The sequence below is a fragment of the Oryctolagus cuniculus genome, chromosome 14 (assembly GCF_051225735.1).
Source record: "Oryctolagus cuniculus isolate XC-2025 breed Fujian yellow rabbit chromosome 14, ASM5122573v1, whole genome shotgun sequence".
NCBI lineage: Eukaryota > Metazoa > Chordata > Mammalia > Lagomorpha > Leporidae > Oryctolagus > Oryctolagus cuniculus.
This window is the reverse complement of record NC_142880.1, coordinates 86,051,850-86,079,049: the sequence shown is the minus strand read 5'-3', so window position 1 is coordinate 86,079,049 and position 27,200 is coordinate 86,051,850. Positions and strand designations below refer to the sequence as shown.

The 27,200-nt window shown below is 34.8% G+C and overlaps 1 protein-coding gene across 15 annotated transcripts in view; it reads left to right on the top strand.

Annotated features, from left to right (window-relative positions):
- Positions 1 to 27,200, top strand: part of ADAMTS6 (ADAM metallopeptidase with thrombospondin type 1 motif 6) — a 318,047-nt gene that overhangs the window by 168,417 nt on the left and 122,430 nt on the right. For 14 of the 15 annotated variants that reach the window (XR_016220205.1, XR_016220208.1, XR_016220206.1 and 11 more), the window contains exons 11-12: positions 7,099 to 7,240; positions 20,472 to 20,579. Coding sequence is in view for 7 of the 15 variants with exons in the window: in XM_089312802.1 (XP_089168928.1) it covers positions 7,099 to 7,240; positions 20,472 to 20,579 (250 nt within the window). In the remaining 8 variants the exon portion in view is untranslated. Of the gene's footprint in view, positions 1 to 187; positions 325 to 7,098; positions 7,241 to 20,471; positions 20,580 to 27,200 lie in introns of all 15 variants that reach the window. The other variant, XM_089312807.1, reaches the window with a different exon arrangement.

The following is a 27,200-nucleotide window of genomic DNA, read 5'->3' as shown; positions in this document are numbered from 1 at the left end:
AAAGATTATGGTGGATTTTAACAATGAGCTTTCTATGATTTATAGGGATTCACACTATGGTCAACTGAAAACAATTCCGTGGCCTTTAAGTGCCAATAGAATATAGTCTCTGGTGTCATTCTGAAACCCTAGGTGCTATTGATCATTCAGGAGATGGTGTTTACCAACTCCCAATATTTTTTTTCAGATTTCTTTAACTCGGTGATTCAATAAGTGGTTCATGAATCGCCCAGAAGCCGTCCTGATTAAATAATAAAGAACCCATTTCCGTTAAAATGGACGTGTTATGCCAGCTTCTGATGTTTTCCGACGACGGCTTTGCAGGTAGTGTTCTTCCTATCTGCCTGCGGGACTTACTTATTTATTTAGAAAAATAGAGAAAAATGAACCTGGTATTATAGCTCATACTCTTCGATGACTATGGGCTAATTTACCAGGCAGTGAAAGGCAGCCAGAACTAATTTAGCCCAGTTTTCATTACATTCTCCACTACTTAAAGATAGTATGGAGTATTTTCATATAGTTTTCAACAATTATAGGAGATCTATGAATCAACTTTTGCATTACTTAAATTAAAGTCTGTTAAATTGAACTGTCAAAGGCCCATAGCAAAATTTCCTGCAGTTCCAAATTAAATCCAAAGTACCTAGCCATTTTTATAGAAAGGGTAGGAGCTGAACACATTAAGAGAGTCAGTGTTATGGTTGAATGTGAAGAAGATGAGAGTAGAGCGGCAAAAGAAGGGATATGAGATAGACAAGATGACCAAGGCACTCATATTTTCTCTATAGTAATTACTTTGAAGGTCAACATTAATCTATTAGATGGAAAACAATCTTTATAGATGGGAGACCTTTTAAAAATGTGGATTCCAAGAAACAGCTTGGCAAAACAGGTCTCTGCACCTTCCGTTTGTCTGACATGTTTTGGGAACCTTGCTCTAACCATTGTTTTTGTTAAGTCATAATTACATATGACAGATATAAAGTGCAAACTACTATCCATACAATATTTGTATCTTGGAAGCCTCAATTTCATTTGTTTTCAAGTTCTCCAGTTATACTGAGAGAAAAAGATGTGACTTGGGATAATACATTTAGGCTTACATTTATCTAAATGGATTATTGTATTGTTATACTTTAAACTTAGGTAAAACATTGTAAGTTTTATGGTAACGTAGCTTGTGAGAATGTAATAGGTAAGACTCTTGACTAGCCATATAGATGGTATCTGCCTGATTCATTGTTCTTTAGTTTATGTGTGTCCGCATAACTTTATGGGAAAAAAAAAAAACTAGGACATGTGATTGTTAGCTTGCTGTTGTTGTTGTTAAGATATATACAGAGTCATATAGGAAATTTAGTTTTCAGACTGGCCCATTATGCTGTAGACTTAAGATTTATACTATATAGTATAATTGTTTTAGTGAAAGGAAACCTAAAATGACTACTAGGAGTATTCCTCACGCAATTCTGCTAGCTAAACCTGGAGTACACTATGTAAATAAGACCACTCTAAAGTAGAAATAGAATACAAAATATGACTTTCTCATTATGCTGCAAAGATTTCTGGAAATGTAAATGCCATTTTATGTACTATGAATTTCATAATCAAGGAAGAAGCATATACTTAAACTAATACATATTTTTTTCTGTCTTAGAAGCACAAATTAGTTTGTGTATTCAATAATTATATTGCTGTAGAATTAACTGGGCTTGGGTTTTTAGTTGTGAAATATATGCTGCTAGGAAAATAATCACATTTTTACTTTTTGTATATACAGTTTTACTCAGGAAAAGTCTATCTTTACCTAACAATAGTAACTTTTAATAGTATCCCATAAATGGTGACTAACAGTATTTTACTATTTAGTTTATTAATGTGTGAAGTTTATTTTTTCTGGGTGGAAAAATTTGTATATGACACCAAGGCATAAAACAATTATGTTTAAAAGTGATAATTGATGACAAAATTCAAGAAGATTAATATAATATCACTTCTATTATTATTTTGACAATAGCAAAAATAATACTAGGTTTAATATCATAAGAATTATATGGCTATATGCCAATTAGCTAGAACCATAGATTAAATAAAAATTCCCTATAATTTCTATTTTGTTAAAAATAAGACAATTACAAAGTATAAAACAATAGCACACATTTAATATTTTATGGCAAGAAAACATTTACACATTTGCACCAGGAAACATGTACAAAAACATTTAAATCAGTATAATTTGCAATTGCCAGAAATTAGAAATAATGCAAATGTTTATCAATGGAAGAATGCATAAGTAATTGTGGTATAATTTAAGTAGAATATTAAAGGACAATAAAAGTTAGCAGGCTACAGTTATGTACATGACCATAGACAGATCTCACATTTATAATACTAGAGCTAAAAAAAGTCACAAAAGAAAGCCTACATCAGGATTCCTTTTATAAAAAGTCTAAAACCAAGCAGTTGAATAATTGGGGCATAAAATTATAAGGAAAAAAAGGGAATTATTATTATAAAGCACCAGAGTAGTAGTGATCTCTGGGAAGGAAAATGAAAACTGTAATTGGAGTTAAGCACTTGGGAATTTTCTTAGCAATAAGATAATAATAATAATAATAATGAAAATACTTCCAGGGTTAAGTCTGCACCTCTCTGATCATGTCCTCTATCTTTTGTACCTATATCTGAGATGTTTCATTATGGTAATTGGTGACTAAAAGACATGAAAATATCCAGGGTTATTATTTTCTAAGGGTTAATTAATTAATAATAATTAAAATCTACAGAACTGGCTGCAAAGTGACAGATAAATTTTTGTTATATTATACAAACAGCATTTTTGTTTTTTAACCTTCAGATAAGAATTGCAAGAACTTAACTAGAAGGCCTTGTTAATTTGCATAAATATAGCCAAACTCATTTCAAAAGGCCTTTGTTGGTTTGTTGATGTGATATTCCTAAATACAGGTTCCTTGTAATAGATCCAGATGGCTGTCTTCTATATTTTATTTCACATGATGTTTTATTCTTCTGCAGAAATATACTGGAAAAGGAAAACAAGAATTGTGGAGCTATTTAATTAGACCATATTAGCACAAAGCAGTGGGTGAATCTAAAGAACTTAAATAAAAATATACTGATGTAATGAACTTTTTCAGAAGGGTTTGGGCAACAGGTGCCCTCAAATGCATGGTATTCTGGTTGTCTGAAGGGCTTTGCAGTGGTCCCCAGATTCCATATATATATATATATATATGCATACATACATATATATAGTTTGTTTATTCATTTATCTGAATGAGTTTTAGAGAAAGAGAGGCAGAGAGAAAGATCTTCCATCTGCTGGCTCACTCTCCAAATGGCCACACCAGCCAGGGTTGGGCCAAGCCAAAGCCAGGAGCCAGAGCGTCATTTAGGTCTTCCATGTGGGTGCGAGGACCCAAGTACTCAGGCTATCTTCAGCTATTCCTAGGTGCATTAGCAGGGAACTGGATGGGAAGTGGAGCAACCAGGACTAGAACCATTGCCCATATGTGTTGCTGGCATCACTGGCTTAATGTGCTACTCTACAATGCCGGGCCCTGGATTCAGTATGTTTTAAAGAATATGAACCATGATTAGAAGACCATTAATATCTTGAAATAAGAATATAATTATTCTTGCTTCCTCCTTAGTTAAGCCAATTTTCAATTTAACATAATTTTCTCCTTATTATGTCTATTCTTTTTTTAAAAAAGATTTATTTTTTTTTATTGGAAAGGCAGAGTTACAGAGACAGAGAGAAAGACACACACACACACACACACACACACACACACAGAGAGAGAGAGAGACATCTCTGTCCACTCATTCACTCCCCAAATGGCTACAACGGCTGAAGCTGGGCCCATAGAAGCCAGGAGCCAGAAGCTCCCATGTAGGTGCAGGGGCCCAAGCAGTTGGCCCATCTTCTGCTGCTTCCCCAAGCACATTAGCAGGGAGCTGGATCAGAAGTGGAACAGTTGGGACTAGAACTGGTGCCCATATGGGATGCTGGCACCACAACTGGTGGCTTTACCCACAATGCCACAACACTGGTCCCAATTATATCTATTCTAAATTCTCTGGGGTCTACATAATTCTTCCTTTAAGTGTTTAGGTTAATTTTCTGTATTCCTAGAACTAATTTGATATTATATTATCTTTTTTTTTTTTGGACAGGCAGTTAGATAGTGAAAGAGAAAGAGACAGAGAGAAAGGTCTTCCTTCCGTTCACTCCCCCAAATGGCCGCTACGGCCAGCACACTGCGCCAATCCGAAGCCAGGAGCCAGGTGCCTCCTCCTGGTCTCCCATGAGGGTGCAGGGCTCAAACACTTGGGCCATCCTCCACTGCCCTCCCGGGCCACAGCAGAGAGCTGGACTGGAAGGGGAGCAACCAGGACAGAACCGGTGCCCCAACCAGGACTAGAACCTGGAGTACCGGCGCTGCAGGCGGAGGATTAGCCTAGTGAGCCACGGCACCAACCAATTTTTTTTTAAATATATATTATAATTTTAAAAAGATTCTGAGTTGACAAACTGCTTAGGTAAATATATCCTTTAGTTTTTTGGTAATGCTGTTGTTAAATATTTTTTGCCAATAGGATACTGTACTTAAGTACTTAAGTATACAATTTTATATTTTATGTTGATTTGTAGTGGTATTTAACTTTTTTTGTTTTTATTACATACTTAATTCCTTCCATAAGGATATTTTAACTTTATTATAGATAGAGGAGAAACTGGTATTTTAGAAGGAAAATTGAGAAATTAAACTACTAATTCAGTCATCTCACAAATGATCTATATTATCAAAATAGTTCTTTTTCCTTTATACTATTCAAATATAATCTCTTTGTTGTTAACCTTAATATATAATTTCTGATTTACTAGAATTATATTTGCCCAAAGATTACATATAATCACATAAAAAGTCTTTACTATTTACTTATTTTTAAAGATTCACTTATTTCTTTTTTTTAAGATTTATTTTATTTATTTGAAAGTCAGAGTTACACAGAGAGAGGAGGAGAGGCAGAGAGAGGGAGGTCTTCCATCTGCCAGTTCACTCCCCAAATGGCCACAACGGCTAGAGCGGCAGCAATCTGAAGCCAGGAGCCAGGAGTTTCTTCTGGTCTCCCATGTGGGTGCAGGGGCCTAAGGACTTGGGCCATCTTCTGCTGCTTTCACAGGCCATAGCAGAGAGCTGGATTGGAAGAAGAGCATCCGGGACTTGAACTGGTGCCCATATGGGATGATGGCACTGCAGGCGGCAGCTTTACCCACTAGGCCACAGCCATTGGCCCCATTATTTATTTCTTTAAAAGGCAGATACAAAGAAAAGAGAAAGAGACGGGAGGGAGGAAAGGGAGGGAGAGAGAAAGAGAGAGAGAGACTTGTTTACTCCCCAAATGGCTGTAACATCCATGTCAAGACCAGGCAGAAACCAGGAGCTAGGAACTCCATCTGGGTCTCCTTTAGTTGGGCCATCTGCTGTCTTCCCAGGCACATTAGCAGGAAGCTGGATTTGAAGTGGAGCAGCCAGACCACAAACTGTCATTTCATATGGGATGCCAGGTTGCAAGCAGCAGCTTAACCTGCTGTGCCACAATGCCAGCCCCAGCCCTCACTATTTAAAAATTTCATCTAGAAACAGATTTTCTTGCTGATTATCATGTCAATTTCTAAAAGTAAAATAAAAAGAAATTTAGAAATTCTGTTACAAAAACTGGATAGCTTTCTGAAGTGACAACTGTAATAGCCATTAATTACATTTTTCTGTAAGTACCATGTTTATATTTCATCTAAATATATTTTATTGATTAAAAAATTAAGAAGAATGTAAATGAAAAGAAAAAGGATACCAAAGAGTCTTCTATCCCTTTGGTCTTTGAATCTATATCACCTTAGCAATAGAATGGTTCAATTTTTAAAAGGTATTGATTATTGGATATGCAAATATACATTTTTCTATGATACCTTAGCTTTTCCATTTTAAGAATATGAGAAACTTTTAAGTGAGTATAAAGCCTACTCTTACACATGGTTCTTTCTTACCTACCTATAAATGAAAAGCTGTACTTTCCTAAATAACAGTTGAAGAACTTCTACTTGTGAAATTATTTTCCTTTGGCAAAGTGGATGGAAAACATTTGGAAAAAAAAAAACGCAAGTGCTGGCACAATGAACAGGAATGTTGGAAAAAATTTTTAAATGTTGGCATAGGAATTCTTTAAAAATTCTAACTTACTCACATGTGAAATGAAAGTAAAAAAGCATATGTCCTATTTTATGCACACTGACTAAATAAAAATGAACAATTATATTTAGCAAAGTTTAAAACTCTTTAAACTAAGGTATTCTGTCTGGCTTTTGGCGATCTTCATGTTATTTGTTCCAGTGAATTAAAATATTATGTTTGAGTGCAGGCGTACTTTGAAAAGCAGAAATTATAGAGAGGAGAACATTCTCTTTTCCAATTCTGATGACCCTAGATGAAATATGAAATTTTTTAGAGACTAAACACTTCTAATATACTTGAGAGGAGGATTTTGGATCTTGGCCTCATCTGTCTTTCAGCCTATTTTTTAGTGAAATACTTCAAGAACCTATGGACATGTCTTACCACAGCATCTATTGTTCTGCCCAAGGTGGAAGCATATAAATTAGGTCTTTAAAAATTACAACCACAATTTTTTAAAAAACTTTCCACATTTCATGTTTTTAATTTTACTACCAGATGTGGTTATATTTTCAATGGAAAAAAAAGACGTTTAGAGCAATATGAAGTTCTGTTTTCCTTCAGAAATTAATTTAAATCAATCTTTTAAAGGCCAACATGACATTTTCACATTATTATCTGAGATGCTTTTATTGTGTTTTTGGTGTTAAAAATCTGGAGCTCTTATTCAGGTTTCAATAAAGCTATTCTATTTCCCATGTGATTATTTCCTGGTAGAATGTATTGTTTTCATGCATCAAGTTATTAAAATAAAGAGCTCAACACATGGTTTCATAATTGTGACTGAAACAGTCCATAGAGTACCTAATTTCCTTTGATCCTTTATGTTGAACAGTTCAGGCCGTGGTACTTGCCTTGATAATGAGCCTCCCAAGCGTGACTTTCTTTATCCAGCTGTGGCTCCAGGTCAGGTGTATGATGCTGATGAGCAATGTCGTTTCCAGTATGGAGCAACATCCCGCCAATGTAAATATGGGGTAAGAAGTCTTCATCCTTTTGTTTAGCCATTTTTATATGTTCTTTCATGACACAAATGTTAAGATGGAATTATTATGAAAGTAATTTATATCCAGTAACATTATTAATTTAAATATGGCTTTTTAAATATGTATTTCTGATGTCATTTGTATAATACCTATTTGTAAATGCTTGAGTAGTTCTAAAATAAACAAATTTCAAATTTCTTATGAAAAGATGCAGTAGGATTTTAATAACTTCTAAGGTATTTATTCTTTAAGTTTTGAGTTTATGATGCCACATTATTTTGTCTTGTGAAGTGTTGTGGATTTAAAAGCCCTCCCCAAATCCTCTTTTCTGGTAGTCTTAGCTTTGAGCTAAAGGGCATTTTTAAGTTGGCTAGGTGCCTTTACTTTAATTCATACTAGCTAGAACTGAGTCATTTCAAGTTGCTTCATCCACTGCCCACATTCCAACATGATAACCAAGCAGGAACAAGATGACATTAGCTCAAGTAGTGAAACAAGGAAAATTGCTCTGGAAAAAAAAAAAAAAAACAAAAAACCACAACAACAACAAAAAAAAGGTAGGCATCATAATTTACTCTTTATATCTGCCTTAAAAAATTAAAGGGCCAATACCAGAAAATGTATAAAATTTCATAGAGAAATATTTCAGGTCTGGTATAGGACATGTTCATAGTAGAAACATAGAATAAGCATGTCAAATCAAAAAATGGATTTTAAAATGTCAAATTGTTTGCCAAAAAACATGCAAAAATAACTTTAAATTAAGGCCTGGTTCCTATTTTCGTGTAAATAATTTTTAAAATCCTTTTTAAAAGTAATGTCAATAAAAATAATTTTTGGTAGAGTTGAGTGCTGTGGCATAGTAGTTTAAGCCTCCACCTGCCCTGCTGGCATCCCATATGGGCTCCGGTTCCAGTTCTGGCTGCTCTACTTCTGATCCAGCTCCTTGCCAACGGTCAGGGAAAGCAGTGAAAATAGCCCAAGTGCTTGAGTCCCTGCACCCTCATGGGAGACTCAGAAGAAGCTCCTGGCTTTGGATCGGCCCAGCTCCAACCATTACAGCCATCTGGAGAGTGAACCAGCGGATGGAACACCTCTCTCTCTCTGTCTCTCCTTCTTTGTATCTGTCACTCTGCCTCTCAAATGAATCAAATAAATTTTTTTAAAGAAATAAATTTTCTTTAAAAAGGATTTATTAATTTGAGAGACAGAGTTACAGAGAGGGAGAGGCAGAGGCAGAGAGAGAGAAGTCTTCCATCCGCTGGCTTACTTCCCAAATGGTTCCAAAGACCAGGGCTGAGCCAGACCAAAGCCAGGATCCAGAAGTTTCATCACAGTCTCCCATGTGAGTGCAGGGTCCCAAGCACTTGGGCCATATTCTGATGCTTTCCTATGCACTTTAGAAGGGAGCTACATCAGAAGTAGAGCAGCCAGGACTCAAACTAGCGCCCATATGGGATGCCAGAGTTGCAGGCAGTAGCTTATCCCACTGCACCACAGTGCTGGCCCCAAGAATTAAGTTTTAAAGTAGTTCAGACTAAGCAATATATCACTGTCCTATACTAATTATTCTTCTTGGGTCTAGTACAAAATAAGTGATTTTTAAAGGACTTCTTGGTTGAACTTTCAATACAACTTTGGTGTTTGATTATTGTAAGGGTCTTCTGTTTTTCTGTATGGTTCCAGTTTCCTTTATCCTTAGATTGTTCTACCCTTCGTGTGTAAATAAGTCAGACTTTAATCACAGCCTTTGTATATACTTATTGGTTAGTAAATTAGAATTCATGATCAAATGACATTAGGGATTTTTTTAGATTATTTTTATCTATGTGTCGCTCATTTCTTTCTTCACAAGTAAAATAGTTAATCTACATTTTAATTTTCTATTGAAAATTGGATTTAAATTCCACCTATATGTTTTCATATTAGATAATTTAGATGATCAGTTCTGATCTCTGAACAGATTTTTTAATCTTTCATGAATAAATTAATTTAAAAATGGGGTCAGGCACTTGGCATTTAAGTTAAGTTACCACTTAGGAGGTACACTTAGAGGTATCTGAGTGACTGGGTTCAAGTCCTGGTTCTGTTCTTATTTCCTGTTTCCTGCTAATGTGCACTGTGAGAGACAGCAGGCAATGGAATCAAGTGGTTGGGTTCCTCCTACCCAGGCAGGAGACTTGCACTGAGTTCCAGGCTCCTGGCTTTGGCCTGTACCAGCTCCAGCTATTGTGACCATTTGGGAAATGAACCAGAAGATAGAAGACAGGAGCTCTTCCTCTCTGTTTCTTTGTCTCTCTATCTCTCTGTCACTCTTTCTGCCTCTGAAATAAATAAATAAATAAATAAATAAATACATAAGTAAATAAATAAATACATACATACCTTTTAAAAATTGACTTGATTGTCCTCACTGTGTCTATCTCATTCATTTCAGATTGTTTGATTCAAAATGAAATAAGTAATAATTATGAAATTATGTATTTTCAGTTTATGTTCCTCACATTCTGCTTTTAGATTCTTCATGGGTCCTGTTTTTAATAACTTCTTTGATAGTCATAATAGAAAATTGGAAGATGTTGGGAAAGACAGTAGCATCTTACAAACCTATACAATTTCATATATTTTATCATGAATCCTTTTCACTCTAGTTTGATGCAAAATGGTGGTTTCCCTAGATTTGTGTAATATATAAAAATGCTATTTTTAAAAAGTAATATATATTACTAATAAAATTTCTTGAATCATAATAGATTCTTTGTAATCACTGATACTTGCTAAACTTATGCCTGAAGAAATGGGTTTACATAATTGATAGCACCCAAAACTATACTATGGTTTATCTGGTGAATGCTTAAGATTTTAAACAATTCTAAATAGCTTTAGAAAGCAATAGTGGTGGGCCTGGATTAGCCATTTGAACTACTGCCTGTGCTGCCAGCACCCCACCTGGATACCAGTTCGAGTTCTGGCTGCTCAATTTCTGATCCAGCTCCTTGCTAATGCACCTGCGAAGGCAGTGGAAGATGGCCCAGGTACTTGGGCCCCTGCATCCATGTAGGAGACCTGGATGGAGCTCCTGGCTTCTGGCTTTAGTCTCACCCAGTCCTGTCCATTGCAGCCATTTGAGGAGTGAACCAGCAGATCGAAGATTTATTCATTCTCTCTCTCTCTCTCTCTCTTTCAAATAAATAAATATTTTTTTCAAAAGAAAGCAATAATGGCTTTAAGATGATAGTTCAGTCAGATAAGCAAACTATGCTTCTGGTGACAGGTGAAGGTAGAAATATGTGGATAGTCTGAATATGGCCTGCCGAGATCAATACTAAACACCTCTGCTGTATACTTACCACACTGTGGTCTTTCAGGAAACTGTTGAAGAATCATGAACTCATTCCTTTTTCAACTAGCAGGTCTCTAATGATGTCATATAGTCTAGAAAACTGTCAAATGATCCATAAGTATTGCAGTGATCAGTTTTTCACCTCTTTTGGTCATCATGTAGTCATCGCTGGGTTACCAGTGATTATAAGTCATGAAAAATCTTGCCTGAATTCTTATTAAGCTGGTACATTAATAAACATGTTAGTTACATTTCAGAAGTTACATGGATATTTTTCTGGAGACAACTATTTTCTACTATTATCCTTGCATATCTATTTTTATTTATTTTCCTAATGTTCCTAATTTCCAATAGAAATAATGAGATTTTAATGGTAATACAAAGAACAAAACAGTATAATATAATATATAGAATATTAGTTGTACAATGTAGTTTCTGAATTATCAAGTACCTTTTTGTAAGATACTTCAGAGTGCCCTAAAAACTATGCTATAATATTTCATGTATGAGGAAACTGAAAATATAGAATGTGATATATCTACTCCACAGTTAAAAAACAAAGTCTAAATCTACTAGGTATAATAATGTTGATAAAATAGATATAGGAGATGTATTTTGTTTCAAAAGACCATGTAATTTCATTTACATCAGGTAATATCAGTTACTAGAAATTTCAAAACCCCTCATCTTGTCCTAGTTTCTTGGAGAGAGATATCATCATCAGAAGGCCTTTTCTGAAATTATTCTTTGGAGTCATAAATTCTCAGATGTCTATGTTTTGCCTTTCAGTGGATTTTTTCTTTTACCTTATATAAAAAAAATTAAGATTTCTTCCTAGCAAGATGCAAGTACAGACAAGCAGTGCGCATTGCTAGATCCCTAATAAATTGTTCAAAAATATCTGCTAACTTATGTTACCAGGTTCTAAGGGACCTATGATGTTTCTTTGATGAAAATACATTGCAAATAGATCAGCAGTATCAATATATTCAAAAAAAGTTTTCGTGCCTGTTTCTTTGCCTAGAAAGCTTCGTAGAATCTATTGTCTCACTTCTCTAACAGTTTCTATTAGTCTTCTCAAATTTACTAGAAAAGACTTATAAAAATTAGATTAACAAATAGCATATTACCTCAATAACAACAATTTATATTTAGGAAAGAAACTACTAGTAGGCCTATGTAATGTTGGGGTTCTGGGTGATTTTGACAGCTTCCCCCAAAATATATATATTAATTCAGGTCTCAATCTCAGAATTACCTTCTTATTTCTTTATTCTGTTACTTCAAATCATATACCAAACATTGTTTTCAATACACTTCATGGTTCAGAATAGATTAACAATATCCAGGGCATCATTTACTGTTAACCATTAAGATATAATTGGTGCAGCAGTTAAGACATTGCTTGGAACACCCACATCCCATATCACAGTGCCTGTTTGAACCCCAGCACCTCCACTTCCAACCCCCAACTTCTTACTAATGTATGCCATGGGAGGTAGCAGGTAATGGCTTAAGTATTTGGGTCTCTGCCAGCTACGTGGAGGCCTGGATTGAATTGTGGCCTCCTAGCCTTCAGTCTGGCACAACCCTGCCTGGGGAATTTGGGGAGTAATAGTAGATGGAAGATTCTCTCTCTCTCTCTCTCTCTTCCTTTCAAATAAAAAATGAAAATAAATAAGCTTTTAAAATGTTTAAAAAGGATGGGGTCAGCGCCGTGGCTCACTTGGTTAATCCTCTACCTGCAGCACCGGCACCCCTATGGGCGCTGGGTTCTAGTCCCGGTTGTTCCTCTTCCAGTCCGGCTCTCTGCTGTGGCCTGGGAAGGCAGTGGAGGATGGCCCAAGTGCTTGGGCCCCTGCACCTGCTTGGGAGACCAGGAGGAAGCATCTGGCTCCTGGCTTCGGATCGGTATAGCTCCAGCTGTGACGGCCATTGGAGGGGTGAACCAACAGAAGGGAGACCTTTCTCTCTGTCTCTCTCTCACTCACTGTCTAACTCTATCTGTCAAATAAAAAAATGTTTAAAAAGGAGCTGATTGTTTGATTCTTTATCTATAGGTAAATTTAAGGCCTAAAAACCATGAAATGTTATAGATGTCATAGCTCTGCTTAATTTATGAGGAATTTTTATTATCTCTGAAGTTTTTCAGCATTTACATAGTCTTGAGTTAGTACAAAAATACATAACAGTGCCTTTTATATTATTATAACTTATTTTACAGTAGAACTGAATGACTTACCAATAGATCACATATTCTGAACCATGAATAAGGACACATGATCTAACACACGGAGGAACCAAATATGTCTTAGCAGAATATTTTTAAATAAAAGCAACTTTTCACTATTAACTATGACTTCAAATTGACCATCAATAGATTTTACTCAGTTTTAGAACACTTTTTCCAGTAAAAGCAGTCAGATTGTTCTTATAAACCTCAAATAATGAAAGGATATAACAGCCATACAAAATGCCTTTCATTTACCTGGCATATGGTAGACATTCAACAACTATTTCTGTTTCCTCTATGAATGTCACTCCTATATTGCTGATACGTTGGTACTGCTTTGGGAAAATTGGAGCCTTCTATATTTTTGAAAACAGATATTCAAAGGGTTATTAATTTTAAAAATGTTTGTATGTATTGGAAAAGCAGAGATAGATCTCCCTTTCACTGGATCATTCCTTAAATGCCCACAGCAGCTAAGGCAAAGCCAGGCCAAAGCTAGGAGCCAGAAACTCAGTCTGGGTCTCCCATGTGGGTGTCAGAGACCCAGGCATTTGAGCCATCATCTGCTGTCCCTCAGGGTCCCATTGGCAGGAAGCTGGAATCAGGAGCAGAGTGAAGACTACAACCCAAGCCTTCTGATAGGGGATGCTAGTGTTCCAAGCTGTGTCTTAACTGCTGTGCCAAACACCTACCCCAGGAATCACTTACTGACGCAATCTCTGCAATCTCAACTCAAATTCCAGTTTCTCTTCAGAGAGGCATTTCTCTCTGATCACTTTCTATAGAAAGGCTTCTTTGATTACTCTTTCACATTATATTATTTATTTCCTTTATAGCATTTATTAAAATCCATAATTATTTTGCTTATTTGATTTCTTTTTACTTATTTAAATGTGATCTAGATGAATCTTTCATGACAACCTTGCTTAAAATTGCATGGGCACACACACAATTCCTGTCATCATTTATTTTTCTCCTTAACATTTATCCTTTGTAACACTGTTTATTTTACTTGCTTATCTTGCTTATTGCTACCTTTCCCACCAAATTCTTTTTTCCTTGTGAGGCAGATATTTTGTCTATTTCATTTACTGCTGTATTCTCAGCTCCTAGCACATTGTCTAGCTCTTGGTAGGGGTTCAACAAATATTTGGTGAATGAATAGACTGATAATTGTAATAAGAGTGTAATTTTCTATGAGGAAAAGGATTCTACCTGGCTATTTCATGGATATTTGTATAATGAGTAACTCAAAGTCTGTGAAGAAAATCATCTGGTGATGAGGTAATGGGGAGACGACCTTTGTGAAGGCCTTGCTACTGTGAAGTGCTGAAAAATTACATTGTGGTTTTTCTCTTAAACACTACATAAATATAGAGGTGGGAGAAGTCAAATATGGCTGCATCTAAAAAGATATGCTAAGAATTCGATGTTTTTATATTAAAAGCAATGAGGAACTATTCAAGTGTTTTTAATGAATGATACCAGAGGGGCTTATTGATATGCAGAAAGTCACAACATTTCTAAGGCACCTTAGGTCTTGGGAAGCATATCATTCCATAATCTGGAAAAATGATATTAGAAAATTAAAGGCTATTGTAAAGTGATATAAGCCCTTCTCTCCTCCCTCTTCTCTCACCCCCAACACATCCTACATAAAACACTAAAATGGCTGTTCCACTGATGATCCTGCATTGCAGCATGCCCTCACTTTTCTAGGTAACTGCAAATTCTTTCTTTTTATACTAGAAGGTGATGCAGCATAACTCTGAGATAAAATAGAGAGAAATTCATGTTTAAAGTTGTGTGGGCTCCATAATTTTGACTTTTAAATAGCAGAATCCCAGTATGTTAGGTAGAAATATTAAAGTACATATTTAAAAAGTGACGTAACTTCGCAAACTTTAAGACTTCATATTATTTTTGAATCCTTCCAGAAGAAATGTACTTTACTTACAGATCATCAAACTTGCAAATTTTTTACATACCTCAATTAAATGTTCAATAATAGAACAATCTTTTTTTTTTTTTTTTTTTTGATAGGCAGAGTGGACAGTGAGAGAGACAGAGAGAAAGGTCTTCCTTTGCCGTTGATTCACCCTCCAACGGCTGCCGCGGCCAGCGCACTGCAGCCAGCGCACCGTGCTGATCCGATGGCAGGAGCCAGGTACTTATCCTGGTCTCCCATGGGTGCAGGGCCCAAGCACTTGGGCCATCCTCCACTGCACTCCCTGGCCACAGCAGAGAGCTGGCCTGGAAGAGGGGCAACCGGGACAGAATCTGGTGCCCCGTCCGGGACTAGAACCCGGTGTGCCGGCGCCGCAAGGCGGAGGATTAGCCTGTTGAGCCGCGGCGCCGGCCCAGAACAATCTTTTTACAAAGAGTTGAGCAACATATTTATTCCAAACTTTGAGAGATTTTTAGATCTAATATTAGAAATGAAAGATCAAAGAAATAAGGATGTGATTGTATTTATTGATTTATAATAGGAAATATAGCAACAGTCAAATCTACTGAAATCTGCACATTGCTCATCTATAGAAATCTACCAGTAGGTAAATTCATTATTAAAATATTTTTAATAAGCATAGAATTAAAACACGAAACAGTATTAATAATTGTAGTAATAATACCATTAAATTCTTTCCACTTGAAAGCTAGCTCTTTGTAGTCAAGGTCACTACCAGAGAAAAGATAGTTGAATCTCTGATCAACTCTTCCCTGTAGAGTACTTAATAAAGACTTGCATATTTTGTCTCTCAGATTCTAGCTTTTAATATTTTCTTGCTATCTCTCTTTTGTTTCTGCTTTTAAATCACCATCACTTAACTAAGATTCAAGTCATTATTTATCATTAAGAATCATTCCTTCATATAATTATATGTTGACCTTACTCAAATTACTCTTTCTTAAGATACTGTTAGCTACATGGACAATTTTTTAAGAGGTGCAGATAACTTGAGAGAGGATAGTAGTGACATACTGAGAAGTACATATTAGAGAAGTTTAAAGAAAATGAGGGAGAGTAGCTTATAAAAGAGAAAGTTAAATGTCCTTGTTTTGGCCTCAAAACCATCCTCAGGTGTTAGAACACCTAATAGTTTGATTTCTGGTAACAAACTGATACCCTTCCTACCAAGAACATTTAGAAACTCAAAGTAGTCTTAATTTTTACAATTTAAAGATTGTAGATTAGGTATTAGAAATAATTCCAGGTTATTAAATACTGGAATGTTGCACTGAGAGAGATTATAGAATCACTTTCCTGAAAGATTTTAAGGCGATATAAATACTCTGCAGTGCTGTTTGATATGGACTTAGGGAATAAAAACCATGGAAATATTGTAGCACCTCAATATTCTTTTGGAGTCCATACAGATACATGTATCTGGCATATACTTAGCAAGAGGTTTACTTGATTTTAATTTTCCTAAATTCCAAGCCAAAATCATATATCCATCTCACTCATATCCTTAAAGATCAATGGTTTTTTACTCTGGGTTTGCTTTGTAGATATTTTTCTTCTTCTTAACCATTTAATAATTTTTAATCCCTTCAAATTGTTAGTTATTTATTTAACCTGAATTTCTAGACTAGGATTGTTGTTATTTTCTGCCTTCTAAGATCTCTTATATGTAAATTACCCACGTAACAGGATTAAGCTATTTAAGGCAGAAATGACAGCATGTTATTCTCTCTCTTGAAATGGCTTGTGAACAACTGGTACCGGGCCATGGGTCACCATATGTTGGTTTTCAGTTTTCCTTTGTGTGATCATATGATAAGTAACCTTTCTAACCACGAGTGCTCTTTCCTGACCTCTTCCAGGGCTCTGCTCTCCTCCTCTACCATCAGGATCCTTTATTGTGAACAGCTGTTGAAGGATGTTACTGATAGGGTAATAAGGACAAAGAGAATGTTTCAGATTTGAAGTCAAGGACCCAGGATGTCATAGAGTTAGGGTTTCCCAATGGCAGATGATTTGTAAATATTTCTTTTATTGGTCTTTACAGCTGTTAAGAGAAATAAAAAAAATTAGCGATAGGTATACCATTTTATTTTTATATAATAAATATATAATATAATAAAAATATAATAATTTCAAAATCTTAATAATCTAATTATACAATCATTTTATGTTTTTATGTTTCTTTTCCCCTTGTGTCAGCTACAAATTTTAATTTTCCTAGGTAAATCAAAGAACTTCTTATTTTTTTTTAGTTTGTTTTTACGTATGTAGTTACTTAAGAAGCATGGAAATGTTAAGAAGGGTTATTTTCACCTCTCTTGTTATATTTAAAGGATCTCTATAAAATAATCTATTATCTATTCTGCTCAAATGAGCCCTCATGCAATTCTTGGCAAAGTTGTTTACTGTATGTCAGGTATATTATTTTACATTAGATAATTACTGTAAAATTCCATTTTCTAAATATATTTTACTATCACTTATGCTTGATAATATTTTATACTGTTAATGTTTGCAAATAGTGTTATGCATCTGAAAAATCAAATAGATTGGAAATCTGGGAGTTCATATTAAAATGTTGAATAAGTAGTAATATTAATTGTCTTGTTTTTTGGAAGATTGTGGGATAATTTTGTTATATATATCCATATTGTTAAGTGTATTAACAGTATCTTTTAAAAATCCAAACACAAGTAGCTATACTAAATCCAGAACTTAAATGTAATAATAATAATGACAAAATTGGTGTCTAAGCTCATATATTGAGTAAATATATATTAATTGTGTATAACCATTTTGATTTGGAGATACAATCCTTTACAATAAAAGTAAGGTATTGTGATTATTTAGTGATCTTTTATATTAGAATAAAAGTAAACCCTTACTAATGAGCCTTAATTGACCAGTGACATAATTTAGTTCTGATACATTTGAGAGAAATGGGAAAATAGCTTAGTTGTGTGGAGAATCTTGGGCATTGACCTCAGATAGAACTGATTCAAATTTAGATTCAGTTAGAATTAAAGCAAATTGCTAAGTTTTTCTGAACCTAAAGTTTCTCACATTTTTTTAAAAAATTACTTTAAAAATGTTTAAGGTGAACAAATTTAATGCATTTCATATATACATTTAATGCATTTCTAAAAGATTGCCATGATGATTAAATGAGATACAGAATGCTTAGCGTAGTAGTTGACAGTAAATCCTAGAAAAGTATTATTTCTTTTCTTCCTTGTCAGAACATCCCTGTCATGAAGTATGTGGTGCAGTGTTTTCAGTGATTAAGTTTTAGTTTATCATTGTTCAGCTCTGACTTTTTGAAGATTCTTCTATATATATTAAAGTAATATCAATCTGCTCCCTCTAGTTTTTACCTGTTAGTTGAACTGACTAAGCTGATGTGCATATTTTTTCCTAATCTTTAATTACATTGAATTTCTAAAATCTAGGAAAAGAGATCCAATTCAAAACCTTGACAAACAGTAAACACAATCATTCCTTTATGTGCAAAAACAAAGGTGCTAAATAAAATAAAACTAACAATTATATTTAGTCATTGACTACAACATGTATTTCTGTGATGAGAAGACATAGGAACAACTGTCAAATTGTAGAATGATTCCATGTCTTGTTTTATCATATGCAATTATTTCATAATAATTAATGATTTGAAGTTATCAGGTAAGCTTTCTCACAACTAAAGAGAAAGTCTTCAACAATACACAAAAACTCTTAGAAAAAGTTCAAAGGGATACAAAAAGTCCTTTGATTCAGGCATTTAAAGAGTTTCTCTCAAAATAAATAAATCTAAAAAACAAATCTGTTCAGAGGGTAGTTCACTTACTTAGATTTTGGCAGGCAAGGAAAATTTCACTCCAAAAATTGGCAGACCAAGATAGGATGCCACTTTCCAATTTTACCAAGGAGAACATTTGGTAAAGGCTGCCATTAACACACAGACCCCACCCTCAGGAATTTTACAATCTATTATGACATAAAAAAATAAAAGGATGAACTTGAGAAGTACCAATGACTCATTAAAACGTGACTAACTTGACATCATTCTTCTAATTTTGTCATTGAACATTTAAACACTTTTTCACAGAGCAGTTCCAATCCATGACATTTGGACTACGTGTCTGTTGATATCCTAACTCCTTCTGTAAAGTTACTATGAATTCTAAGTGATAGTATTATAGTATTTTTATTTGTAATACTGACATAATGCCTCATACATAGTAGATTCTCAATAAATATCTTTAAATAAACATGGAAAATACTATCCCTTATGCATTGCCAGACAATTCTCCTAATCAGTTACAAGCTGATCCCATGAAATTAGACATTCATTTCAAAGTTTATGTGTTATGTAACAGAAATGTCTGCCACATGCCATGTAAATGAAAGGCACTGTGTATGGTTGTCCTATCCTTTTGCTATCTGAAGTTTATGAGAGCAATTTAGCTGCTTACACTGGTTTTGAGGCCTTAAATCTACATGTAGATGAACAGTCTTTTCCTTTTAAAACATTTTAAAATTTATTTACTTTCTATTTTATCTGAAAGGCCAAGAGACAGACATCATAGCTTTGTTAATATATGGGGAATGTTTATTATCTATGAGGTTTGTCAGTGTTTACATAGACTTGAGTTAGTCTGGAACAACCAGACTGAAACCTAGGAACCCACAACTCAATCCGGACCTCCACACATGGGTGGCAGGGACCCAGCTACTTAAGCTATCACCTGCTGCCTCTCACGGTATACATTATCAGGAAGCTGGGTTGGAAGTAGAAGAGCTGGGGCTCAAATTGATCCAGCTCCCTGATAATGTGCCTGAGGTCGTAGGTAATAGTCATTATTTTGTTAAAAAAATTCTGTTCCATTGTGCAACCATGTATTAGATCATGCATCCCTGGTCATGGTTCAGAATATATATAGTCTATTGATAAATGCTAAGGTAGGATAGTGAAAATTCATAATCAAGAAGATAATACAGCCCCAAACAAAGTCTGAAACAATCCATAAAAATTAGCATTTGTTCAAAACCAAGTTTCCCTTTCGTGGAAGTAGTCTGCAATGATGAACTGAAAACAACAACTGCTAGACTGCTCTTAGGCTTATATGAACATTAAAAATTACTCCAAACATACTTTAGTTTGTTCAGTTCATATATTAAATCCCTACTCATTCCTATGGTGGAATTATCTCTGTTTCTCTCTCCATCCTTTTATATTTTAAAATTGTCTTTATTTGAATATTGTGGTAGATCTAGGAAATCATTTATCTGGCAAAACTTCATTGTTAATTGGTAAGTTTGGTCTGTCATATTTTCTTGAGTGTGATAAACTTATATTTCCTTTCTACATATTCATTTTTCTTCTAACTCTTCTATATTAATGACATTTCTATATAGTATTATAAAATGATCCTAATCAATTTTAAAAGCTAAGATATATTTTATCTATAAGAGTTATAAAGACAATTGTTTAAATGATTTGGCAAAATGAGAGACCCACTTTCCATCAGGAATTCCTCTAAAATCTTTATCTTTGAGGATTCAACAGCAGCATGTGACCTTTAACATAATGCTGAGTGACTGTGAGTATATTTTATAGAACATGGGCCATGAATTTCGTATGTATTTCTGATCAACTTGCTTTTGCCTTCTTTCCTAGGAAGTGTGTAGAGAGCTCTGGTGCCTCAGCAAAAGCAACCGCTGTGTTACCAACAGTATTCCAGCAGCTGAGGGGACACTATGTCAAACTGGGAATATTGAAAAGGGGGTAAGCTCAAATGATCTGCTAGCTATTTGACATGTAGAATAAACTGATAAATTTCTGGTGCTAATATCTAAACACTAAGAAATATTATATATTCATTTATATGCACTTAAAAACAATAAATTCTTAGCCTAGTGGATTGTCATATCTTATTCTCTGCAAATCTGCCTTGTTTAGGAAATTACAGTAACCATTTTCTAGATCAGTTTCACCTTCTTGTTGAGATATCTATGAGCTGTATTTGTACAATAAAAATTTCAGCAACAGTTTTGTAGTCATATCAGATGGTCTAGTTTTTTTCTTATAATCCCTAGGAAAATTATGCAACCCCAAAATAAACTTTTTAAATTGTGATATGAGAGAAGGAATCAATAGTGAAAGAATAAACAATTTATTGACCATAGAAATTAAAAATAAATAACTTTAGTTTCATCAGTCTAGTTTTCAGAAATATCATTGTTGAGTACATTCCAAACAGTTAGAGATAGTAGTGTGCTACTCCTGAAATTCTCTAAAAATTGCTATATATGTAAATTCTAGGACTTATTGCTATGAACTAAATTTATAATAACAACTACTACAATCATCTGTTCTCAGTTCTGACTTCTTCCATGTTAGCTGGGCAAGTTTCAACAAAGATTACACTGAATTTCAGCTTGCAATCTGATGTTTAGATAAGAGGAATGAAAGCTTTGGACAGCTGTCACAGTTTATTAATCCTTGCTGACGGCTTCATTTGGAATCCATGACCTAGTGCCATGGTGATGGCTTTTCCATGCTGAGTTTGGAAATGTTGGTAAATTATGCTAAATATATTAATTGATAGGGTCATTTTAAAAGGATTAAGGATCCTTTTTATAAGATTTTATAAGTAACCAATAAAAATGCAGTGACCTTCATGCAGTACCAAAAAAGTTCCTTCTTTTTTTTTTTCATTGAAATAATAGACAATATTAGAAACCACATTGTTGAAACAACAGTTTAGGTTTGTTTTGGAACCAATAATCCTTGTTAATGACAAATAACAATTTACATCAGTTTGTAATTAGAAGAAATACACTGCCATGGGTAGGGGAATATAATAATGAGAATCTGTTTCTTTATTTGCCATTGATTCATTATTATTCTTGTGATCTAGTTCAAGAGCCACAATTTTTATTTGCCTAGAATACTACTACCACTAAGACTGTGGATTTTTATTTTACTTTATTTTAAAACAAGAAGCATAAAGAATTCATTCTTTTAAAAAGACACCTAAGAATCCTCCTAGAAGCATTCTATAATTTATGTAATCACTCCAAATAAATAAGCTCTGAATAGTGGCTATCTGAGAACATATAGCTCAGCCCTACCCATTGTTTGTATGATAAACACGTATTGAATCTGTCATTTTTGCTTAATAGTAGAACCCTCAAATGTCAGATCTTAAAGTATAAGTGTGTATGTGAGATACAGATAACATATTACTTGGAATTGTAGTTTTGAAGGACATTTCGGGAATACTCTCAAGTAAAGCAGACAATATTGAATTTAAATTTAGATAAATAAATAGAGGAGAAATACAGTTCTCCTGGCATAAATAAGAATAAGCACAGGCAAGAGAAAGTGAATAAAATGGGATTAAAATATTCTTTTTTCTAAAGACTCAGTGTTATTAATATAGGTTAATAGTTTTCAACTCTTTGTTCAAATGAATTCTAAAGAATTCTAATATACACATTTGACAAAATGAAAATACTCTGATTTAAAGCCCTTTGCAAGCCCCTTACCCAGTCTTTGAATCCTTGGCAGTTCCTGACATACCTCCAAGGAACAACTTGGGCTCCATGAAAAACTGTTTAAGGAATTTGATGTCTAGCAAAGTATGTGTGTCATTTATATAAGAGTATACTGTCGTAAGGTTAATATAATGGATGTCACCACCTAAAATTAATTTACAAAACAAATCTTAGCCATTCTTCCAGCAACAAGGAAGATCCTCAAAACATTCCTATTATTAACTTTGGATCTATGAAAGAGCTTTTAGAGAACTTAATCAACCTACATTTTTAAGAAAAACAAACAAAAGAACCAGAGAACTAGACATGTAAGCTAAATATTTGTTAATTTATCTTTTATTTATTTTCTGTTAAATGCACTCATCATGTTATCTTTTACATGAATTTCTAATTTGTTGTTGATTTCCATTTTTGTTTTTGTTTTTTTTTTTTTTTTCTTAAGAGAGAAGCATGTTTACTATTACTAAATGCAGATTTTACCCTTAAGGCTGTATCTATTTGGAAATTTAACCAGACCAAGAATTTTGACTAAGAGCAAAACAGCCACGCAAAGAGCTTGTGACAAAATTAAAGTGGAATTTTCAATTGTAAAAGTTTGTGTGGTTAGTCTGTAAACTTGCCATCTAAAAATAGTTGACATTCCTAGTAACAATGATGATGATGACTGAATATTTTATAAGTACTTACACTGTGCCAGGCACATATTATTAGGTACTTTACAACCATTCTTCTGTTTAATATCAATAAAAATCCTATGACGTGGGAACTGTTTTAACTCCATTTTACAGATGAGAAAAATAAGACTTAGAGCACAAGATTACACAGCAATTTAATGGCATAGCTGAAATTCCAGCCTAGGTTTTTCTGATTCCAGAGTTTAAATCTTTGTCCCTCAGTACTGACTCTAATTTTACCTTGTCTTCACTTGGAAGTATTACAGAGAAAAAAATCCATTTTTCATTGTCACAGGAATAAAGTGGGTCATGAAACCTGAGATGAGTAGTGACAATGTGTTTTACCCATGAATGCTAAATGAATTTTTTATTTATATACCTATAACAATTTCTTAGCTCAGGAATCACAATAAGACAACAGTATGGGTAGAACATTGAGCTAAGAATTTATGTTTGTGTGCCAACTGCTAAAATGAATCTCTACAGTGGTAGAAAATTGATTTCTACTTATTTCATAAAGATGTTGTGAGGATAGAATGAGATAATGTCTAACTGTTATTTTTGTGAGCTTCCTCTAAGGATATATGCTACATATTACTAGAGTATCATCATTACTTTTCACTATTATTTGCCAGCCTTAGATTATGGTAGACAGATTCCAGTACCAGACTCTTAACTGGCAGCAATGAGCATTAGAGAGTTTGAGCATGAGTTTGTGTGTCTTAGGGACATGAATGGAATATCCACAATCCACAATCTTAACTGTGAACTTAAAAACTACTCTCACTAGAAGAAATAAGAAAGAACACTGTCTGACCAGCAGTACAAAATCAAAGCTGCACATAGTTTTCAGAATAAATTTTTTAAAAGGAAGGGGTAGAAATATTGCTCAAGCAATAGCATAGACATATCCAGAGCATTGGATCCATGATGATCTCGTCAAATTCTGGCTGCAAAAGATATGGGATCCCTGCCCGGGGGCACAGTTCCACAAACGTTCCATGTAAGTATGGGAACTGTTCCATGTACATTTAGCAGATGGAGTAAGAAATACAGCCAAAAAATTAAAAACTGATCTTTGCGTGAGTCCTGGGGGGTCTGACATCGCTATTACAGCCATTGGATGTTTGCCTGAATAAGCCATTCAAGGACTGAATAAGAACCATATGGGCTGAATGGATGTGCTCAGGGACAGTAGCATTAACCAAAGGAGGAAATTTGATGAGCCTAGACGGTACGCTGGTACTATGTCTATGGGTCAGTCTCCTACTAATCAATCAATATAACTTTCAGCCAGAGAACTTTCCTCAGATATAGCAACAAAAATAATCGTTTGGATGGGAATCAGAAGGATGCCATATTTGATGAAATGGTAAATAAGTATGTAGATTGTAGAAATTTTGATCGCAATGTTTACTGAACAGGATATTAAGTATAATCAAGACTCAATCCTTATAATCCCTGTTGATGACCACAAAGAAGGCTTCAAATACTTGGTTTATTGCCAAAGATTGATTTGCTTATTCTATAAGTCTCAATTAGAGATATAGCTCACCATTTGGGCTTACATATAAGTGACATTGATCCGATTCCAATACAATCCCATCAAGGTTGCATGTACCAATGCCATCTCACTAGTCAAAGTGATCAATTTCAGTTCACAGTTGATCACACTGATAGGTCTAAGAGTCAAAGGGATCACACAAAGAAGGCTAGTATCTGCTAATACTAACCGGAAGAATAAAAAAGGGAGAGAATGATCCAACATGGGAAGCGGGATACTCAGCAGACTCATAGAATGGCAGATGTCCTAAACAGCACTCTGGCCTCAGAATCAGCCCTTAAGGCATTCAGATCTGGCTGAAGAGCCCATGAGAGTATTTTAGGCATGGAAAGCCAAGATACCCTGGCAAAAAAAAAAAAAAAAAAAAAAAAAAAAAAAAAAAAAACACACACAAACCTAAATGAAAGATCTCTGCAATCTATTCTCCCAATAGAAAGAACAGGGCCATCAAAGAAGGAGGTACCTTTCTCTGAAGGGAGGAGAGAACTTCCACTTTGACTATGACCTTGTCTAAATAAGATTGAAGTCGGCGACCTCAAAAGGCTTCCATAGCCTTGGCAACTCATGACTAGAACCTAGGGAGATTACTGATGCCATAAACAAGAGTGTCAGATTGTTAAGTCAACAACAGGAGTCACTGTGTACTTACTCCTCATATGGGATCTCTGTCCTTAATGTGTTGTCCAATGTGAATTAATGCTATAACTAATACTGAAACAGTATTTTATACTTCATGTTCTGTGTGGGTGCAAACTGATGAAATCTTTACTTAATATACACTAAATCGATCTTCTGTATACAAAGAGAATTGAAAATGAATCTTGATGTGAATGGGATGGGAGAGGGAGCGAGAGATGGGAGGAGTGCGAGTGGGAGGGAAGTTTTGGTAGGGGGAAAGCCATTGTAATCCATAGACTGTACTTTGGAAATTTATATTTACTATATAAAAGTTAAAAATATATTTAAAAAATAAGTGACATTGATCCCTAATTTCTTTGCATGGGAAACATAGGCCTGGATAGAAACAGGATTATTATTGCCCTTCTCAAGCACTGGATATATAATAGAACATTTGTAGCTTTAGCTCTTGATTCACTTAAGGTAGAATATGGTATGTTTTGACTGAGTGCTAAACTATAAACATAGGAAGCAAAGAAAGAAATTGTTACAATTGCTCTAAAAATTTAAATGGAATGGGATGACAAGTTCTGATTTAAAATTTGGACTGAAATGTGGCTTTAGCATTCCCACACCTGCACAGAAAAAAAATACAAGACTTTCAGTAGTGCTTTGCTCCAACCCTTAGCTCTTCTGATTTGGGAAAAATGTTCTGAATCATCAATATTACTTTCTTTAAAATCTTAGGATTTCCTTAGCATCTTCTCATTCCAAATGCTGACAGAACCCAGTGCTGTCTCTAACAAGATAAACCACAATAACACCCTAAAAATCACTCTAATAAATAAGAAAAATTAATTGAAAACAATGTGTATGCTCAGTACACATTGAAATTTTCCTTTGTGGAATTCTGTCATGTTGTCAGATAGATTGATTTAAAATATATCTTGCTCATGTACTATAATATAGGTCATGAAATTAACTAGTCTAATAGTAAGAGATGTTGTTTAATAATGGGTAGTATTTCATAAAGAGGCTGTTAAAGCCTTTTAGAATATACCATCTTTCTTGATGGTGTAATAGTGTTTAGAACAGTAATTTAAGGAAAATGTGAAAAGCAAGAATAAACAATATGAGATTGTACTAATTTTGGAATGTGATTGTTTCACCTTTATACCTTTTTTTTTTTTTGGACAGGCAGTTAGACAGTGAGAGAGAGAGAGAGAGAGAGAGAGACAGAGAGAAAGGTCTTCCTTTTTCCATTGGTTCACCCCCCCAGTGGCTGTTACAGCTGGCGCACCAGGAGCCAGGTGCTTCCTCCTGGTCTCCAATGCGGATGCAGGGCCCAAGCACTTGGGCCATCCTCCATTGCCCTCCTGGGCCACAGCAGAGAGCTGGCCTGGAAGAGGGGCAACCGGGACAGAATCCGGCGCCCAGACCGGGACTAGAACCCGGTGTGCCGCCGCCGCTAGGTGGAGGATTAGCCTAGTGAGCCTCGGCGCCAGCCTCACCTTTATACCTTTTGTTATCTTTACAAATCTGGTTGTATATACCTGGATTAGCAAAAGAAAGACCTAATTTATCAAATTTCTACCTGGATTATTTAAGCTGAAGAAATAAGACTGATTTTTAGAACTGTCAAAGTGACTAGGTTGGGTATAACCTTTGAGTCAAAATTAGAAACTTTCCTCCATCTGCATATTTAACTTCCCTTCATAGAATTCTGTGCTTTTGGAAATAGAACTTTACAAATTCAGCATCTACATGTGAAACAGGATAAACATAATACAACACTGGGAAGACTTGCCTTTGTTTTTTCTTTTTCTTTTTTATTTCTTTTATTTATTTATTTGAGAGGTAGAGTTACAGACAATGAGAGGGAGAGACAAAGGTGTTCCTTCCATTGGTTCACTCCCCAAATGGCCGCAATGGCCAGAGCTGCGCCGATCCAAAGCCAGGAGCCAGGTGCTTCTTCCGAGTCTCCCACATG